The 6,267-nt window shown below is 42.4% G+C and overlaps 1 protein-coding gene across 2 annotated transcripts in view; it reads left to right on the forward strand.

The window, feature by feature from the left end:
- Amot (angiomotin) overlaps window positions 1–5,907 on the forward strand; it is a 65,587-nt gene extending 59,680 nt beyond the window's left edge. For both annotated transcript variants that reach the window (XM_048336109.1, XM_048336108.1), the window contains exons 11-14: window positions 728–850; window positions 1,573–1,805; window positions 3,080–3,808; window positions 4,139–5,907. In XM_048336109.1, coding sequence (XP_048192066.1) covers window positions 728–850; window positions 1,573–1,805; window positions 3,080–3,808; window positions 4,139–4,236 — 1,183 coding nt within the window. In that variant the 3' untranslated portion in view covers window positions 4,237–5,907. The remainder of the gene's footprint in view (window positions 1–727; window positions 851–1,572; window positions 1,806–3,079; window positions 3,809–4,138) is intronic.
- Window positions 5,908–6,267: the final 360 nt, after the last annotated feature.

Consider the following 6,267-nt stretch of genomic DNA (forward strand, 5'->3'; position numbering starts at 1 on the left):
CAATATTCTTTGGCCTTGTTGTCTGCTTTGCTCTGTGACTACTATAATTCAATTCCTGTTTTCCTCAATTCTAGCATCTGTCTCTCCATTTCTGTCTCTTCCTACATTTTCCTTGTTAATTTCTCTTGAGCTAGTGACACAATATACTTTCAAATATAACAACATGATAATCCTTTATGCAGTTGAAACTCTGGCAAAAGAACAATCACTGATTTAGCATAATCACTGATTTAGTACTAGAATGTTTCAAAGGTAGATTAGATACAGAAGTGAGTGTCACTATGATAAAATACCTCTTTGTAAGCTCCAATGCTTTACTCGATCTTAATTGTTAATGTGTGTTTTCTAACTCACAGGAAACTAGGTAAACAGCTTCTGATTTCTTCAGTATCTAGTTTTTCTCCTTCACGACTGTCAGGAGACAAAGTAAAATATATTCATATTTTTGTTATTTGGTTATGATTTAAACGCCAGAAGTTTTGAGAATGATGCCTATCTAGTTCTGAAGGCAATTATGGGACATTTCATATAACTTTGGCAGACATGTCCATGACACCAAACTTCTTCCTAGTTTTGGGGGCTTTTAGTCACCCAGTAACTAGCCATTCCTAATGGGTATAATTTCAGTTTAGTGCTTTGCAACAAACCTTCCTTTGGCTTAGGATGGAGGTAGCATTTATTGATTCTGCTGCATACCCATCATCATCACACTTGTTTACTTCATCAGGGATGCAACAGTCATCAACCACTCTCCTAACACCAGCTATGACACAGCTCTAGAAGCTCGTATCCAGAAGGAGGAGGAAGAAATCTTGATGGCCAACAAACGTTGCTTGGACATGGAGGGCAGGTAAAATGTTGATCTGGGCTTGTATAGATCTATGAAGCTGGAATAAAGACTAGTTAGGTCAGTAGGGAAGGGGAAAAACTTCTGAAAAAGTCATGTAATCTCCCTCTCCCCACTTTCATCCCTGTCAACCCATTAGGGTATGAGATGAGATGACTGGTACCTTGTTCATTCCCATTAGTTGTGTAATTCCAAGTAGGATTATTTTACTCTGGTTTTTCTAATTGCTATTCATCCTTTTGCCACAGCTGTATTATTTATATTTTTACTCTGGGCTATTCCTCCTGTAACTACACCTCAATTGTATGACATAGCAGACTGCTTGGAAAGATAACTTCTTCTTCCAATTGCGAGACAGAGCTCAGAATCATTTACTTATTACCTGAAGGTTATTCATAGAAGACTTCATCTTACTTGTTTTTATTGACTCAGCTTCTTCATGACAGCACCTACTGCACTCATATATAGCCTTTATTTTGTTAACATGTGACTTTGAAATTCCAAGATATAAGAAAAAGTTATTAGATGCATTCTGATACTCAATTTGTTATGCAGAAATTGGTACTTTTCTTTTAAAACTGTAGCATACCAAACTTTGCCTTCCAATGAAGAACTAATAAGAACAAAAAGACAATGGGACATCAAGTCCATGTTGGCAGCAACATCAGTAATCAGAGGTAGCAACAAAGGTTTTTTTATATCTGTTGTTTGTCTTTGATCCCTAGGATTAAGACCCTCCATGCCCAGATTATTGAGAAGGATGCCATGATCAAAGTACTCCAGCAACGTTCCCGGAAGGAGCAAAATAAGACAGAGCAGCTATCATCTATGCGGCCAGCGAAGTCTCTGATGTCTATTTCGAATGCCGGAACAGGCTTGCTTTCCCATTCATCCACCTTGACTGGTACCCCCATCATGGAGGAAAAGCGAGATGACAAGAGTTGGAAGGGGAGCCTAGGTAATAACAGCAAATAAGAAAGAGCATAGTGACATGGTTAAAAGAGAGCCCTAACCAGGAGAGCTTCACACAGCAAAGAAAGGGGTAACAGACCAGGTTCTAGCGAGGAAGGTGTGCTCAACTGGGATTTTTTCCTCCTATGGGGCTACTACATATCCTGGAGGCCCTCTATACATAGCAGTCTCGTGGAGAGAACAGTATCTGGGGACAAAGCCTTAAAAGAGAATCCAGAGTTCTTTTTGAGTGAGATGGAAAATAATTTCATGTAAAACTTTCTCAGACTTAGTGCCATGTGGGAAGTTTGTTTTTATTCAAAATCAATGTGGCCTTCACCTCATGAAAAATGTCTGAAGTTCAGCATTTCTATATTCTTTCCTCAGTTACAATAGGAAGACCCAGAGTTCTCAATTAAGCGAAATGGAGCTGGGTGGCAAGTTTTGGTTACCAGAGTGATTTGATGAGAGATTAGAAAATATCTTTTTAACCCACTCCTGTCCATTCCTTCCTGTCTAATTAAAACACCAGAGTACTGTAGATACCATGAGGCACATTTTTAGAGCCTGGAGATCAAATATACACATTAGTTTGCATATATGAGCACTTTTTGTTGTTTTTCATGTCTTCTTTGATCCTCTGACACTTGCTCTTTAGTGAGAGTAACATTCTTGGAACCTTGGTCATGCTTAGAACCTTAGGCCATGTGTGTTTCTCCATGACTATGTCAGCTTTCTGGTAATAAGTAGTATTGATTATAACTAGAATGCAGTAGAATTACTCAATTACCAGTGGAAAACAAAATACATGAGAACCAATAAGCAGGGCACTTAATATTTTAACATATTGTGCTGGGTGTTGAATATCAATGACCAAAAGGGATCTCTCAGTCCACAAAGCAACTTTTTTTTTTTTGCCAGTCCTGGGCCTTGGACTCAGGGCCTGAGCACTGTCCCTGGCTTCTTCCCGCTCAAGGCTAGCACTCTGCCGCTTGAGCCACAGCGCCGCTTCTGGCCGTTTTCTGTATATGTGGTGCTGGGGATTCGAACCTAGGGCCTCGTGTATCCGAGGCAGGCACTCTTGCCACTAGGCCATATCCCCAGCCCAACACAAAGCAACTTTTAATAATGGTAGGAAATGCTTGATTCCAGAGGGGTTTGTTGGAGGCAAAAATGAGCTCAGACCCATTCACATTTCTCCTCAACTTAAGGTAGAACTTCTAATCAAATGCCTGGATAGAAAGTACTTAACTGTTCTCTAATTTCTTTCCCTGTTTGTAGGTATTCTCCTGGGTGGAGACTACCGTGCCGAGTCCATCCCATCCACACCCTCGCCGGTGCCCCCCTCCACTCCTCTGCTGTCAGCTCACTCCAAGACCGGCAGCCGAGACTGCAGCACCCAAACCGAGCGTGGAACGGAACCGAACAAAACCGCAACTGTCGCTCCCATCTCTGTTCCTGCTCCAGTTGCCGCTGCTGCCACTGCTGCCACCATCACTGCCACTGCTACCACCAACACTGCCACTGCTGCCACCAACACCACCATCATGGTAGCTGCTGCACCAGTTGCTGTTGCTGCTTCTGCTCCAGCTGCTGTTGTGTCTGCGTCTGCTACTGCTGCTGCTGTTGCCCCATCTCCAGCAACTGCTGCTGTTCTTGCTGCTGTTTCTCCAGCTGCTGCTGCTCAGATTCCAGTTGCTATATCTGCTGTTGCTCCTGTTCCTGCTCCTGCTCCTGCTTCTGCTTCTGCTGCTTTTGCTGCTGTTCAGGTTGCTCCAGCTGCTCCGGCTCCGGTTCCAGCTCCAGTTCCGGTTCCAGCACCAGCAGTGGCTCAGGCTTCTGCTCCGGGTCAGACTCAGGCATCAACTCCAGCTCCGGCTATGGCTGCTAATCCAGCTCCAGCTCCAGCTCCAGCTTTGGCTCAGGTTGAGGTTCCTGCAAGTCCAGCCAACAGTTCTGGATCACGTCGTCTGTCTACAGCAAATTTGACCTACAGTCCTGACAAGACAGGTAATACTAATTTTCTCTAGCAGGTAGCTCCCCCCACCTCCTAATACAGATTTATTAGTTGGTGCCCGACGCTTATAGTTGGTGACTTAGATTTACATTTTTCACGTTTCACATGAGATTCAGCAGAAGGGAGAGTCTGTAAGTGACTTTCCTTCCTGGAAAGGAGAATAGGCACGAGTGAAGCCCATTATTCTCCCAGTACAGGAAATGAGGTGGGTGGCGGGGAAGTGGCACTTTGTCATAAGATTCATGACAGCTCTAACCATGACTTTTGAATGTTGGGTTTGCATTTTGTCCCTAAGTGTTTTCTAACTCTTTATTTTCATTCAGATGGCCTGGTTTTCCACTCCAGTACTCTGGAAAGGAAAGCTCCCATTCAGATCCTGGGACAAGAGCCTGATGCAGAGATGGTGGAGTATCTCATCTGAATCAAGAGCTGCGGTTTATCAGCAAAAATGCTTTTAATCATTTTCTCTTTTGATTGTTTGTATTCTGAGGGTGGAGATAAGGGTTGGGGGAGGGGATTTTTCTAAAGGGTCTTCTTATTGAAACAATTGAAGTAATGCCATGTGAATTCCAGTCAAATATATTCTGGTATGCTTAAGGAGTACTTCTAAAAGGTAGATTTATCAATCAGAATGTGCTCTAAGGTTTATTGTTGGGATGTATAAAAGTACTGGGACTGTTAATAGGTGGATGATACATGTGGATGTTGGGGATGTGCTTAAATTTGTTTAAAATTTCCCTATTCCAGATCTTGTTTTTTATTGAAGAGCACAGTATGTGTGGAAGACAGTATGTAACATGTGGTTCAGAAATGAGAAGCCAGAGAATTTGAGTTTTTGCTGCTTTGTCTAGTGACTAGACAGCAGCCACAGAAAGCTCTTAACTCCTCTAACTCATGAAAGGGAATTGTCTTAGGAGATAGGTAAGCTGGAGAAAAGGTAGGGAGCACTGTGGTAGAAAAGGGTCTTGGAGCTAATCTTTCCTCCCAATAGCCCGCTACCTAGCCCTAGCAGATAGTTTATCCTCATTTCAACAGTGCTTTGGAAATGGATTCTTTTTTCCCTCCTGGAGGTTCAAACTTTCATTCATATATATATATATACACATACATATATATACACTCTGGAGTAATTTATGCATTTGTATAATTAATATATTGCTTTCAGATTCTAGGGAGAGTAAGTGAACTGAGTGTTGCACATAAGGATTTACACAAGAGGCCTTGAAATAACATTGTGTGAGAAGTTGCATGCCGACTTTTGTGGTTTTGGTGTAGCCATGACCATAGCTTGCTTGCTTCTTATAAGATGGATTTAGTATATGTTTCCTCTACAGCTCAGATTCATTGGCTAGGTCATCACCATTCTCCAATAGCCAGTCATTTACAGAATGGGGAATCATTTTGTGGGGTGACAGTTTGAATGCTTTGGATATCTGGTGACTAGTTTGTTAGGTTTGTTTCTCCAGATTCTTAATGTATGTCATTGAAGGCATATGTATCTGTTACCTCCAAGGGAATAGCATCAAAAATCCTAAGTACCAGGCTGCAATCAGGGGAGAGGTTGATTGCAGCCATCCCCTCAACTACCTCTTCTCACCACCAGTGATTCTCTATTGGATTCCCTTTGGGAAGTGGTGAGAACTGTATATGCAGGCAGAACCAAAAGAAGGCTGCAACAGTAAGTGTTGTAACAGAACTGCTTCCAAGGACACAGAGGAATGCCAGTTGTCACATGTCACTGCCATGTGTTACCTTCTTGAGGTGACAAGTCTGAAGATAGTCTCATTAGATCACGGGTTTAGGGAGAGCTTGGGAATGGGAGGGTGGTAGGTAAGGGAGGGAGGATTAGACGTTTGGGGATATGTTAGTTAGAAAACAGATTAATAGAAGAATAGCTGGATGATACTATATCATGAGCCATAGTTGCAGGGAAGAACTTTAGCAATATGTAAGCCCTGCACTCTTAATTTAGTGTTGAAGAATTTGGACAGGTTCAGTGAGTTATAGTATCACACAACACAGCTGCCCACTCTGCCAATTACCATGCCTAATTTGAGAAACACTTATATACAAAATTGAAGACTTTTTTTTACTTTTTTTTTTTTTTTTTTTGGCCAGTCCTGGGCCTTGGACTCAGGGCCTGAGCACTGTCCCTGGCTTCCTTTTGCTCAAGGCTAGCACTCTACCACTTGAGCCACAGCGCCACTTCTGGCCATTTTCTGTATATGTGGTGCTGGGGAATCGAACCCAGGGCCTCATGTATACGAGGCAAGCTCTCTTGCCACTAGGCCATATCCCCAGCCCCTGAAGACTTTTTTTTAAAAGAAAAAGCATATTATTGATCCAGGTCATATGTAGTTTGTAAAATTTCTCCGGTTTGAGTAGATTATCCAGGATTCTGAAGTCTTCTCTTGCCTCTCATGCAGTGCCTTGAATAAGGTTTTGCCTTTTT

Source organism: Perognathus longimembris, chromosome 28 (assembly GCF_023159225.1).
Source record: "Perognathus longimembris pacificus isolate PPM17 chromosome 28, ASM2315922v1, whole genome shotgun sequence".
Taxonomy (NCBI): domain Eukaryota; kingdom Metazoa; phylum Chordata; class Mammalia; order Rodentia; family Heteromyidae; genus Perognathus; species Perognathus longimembris.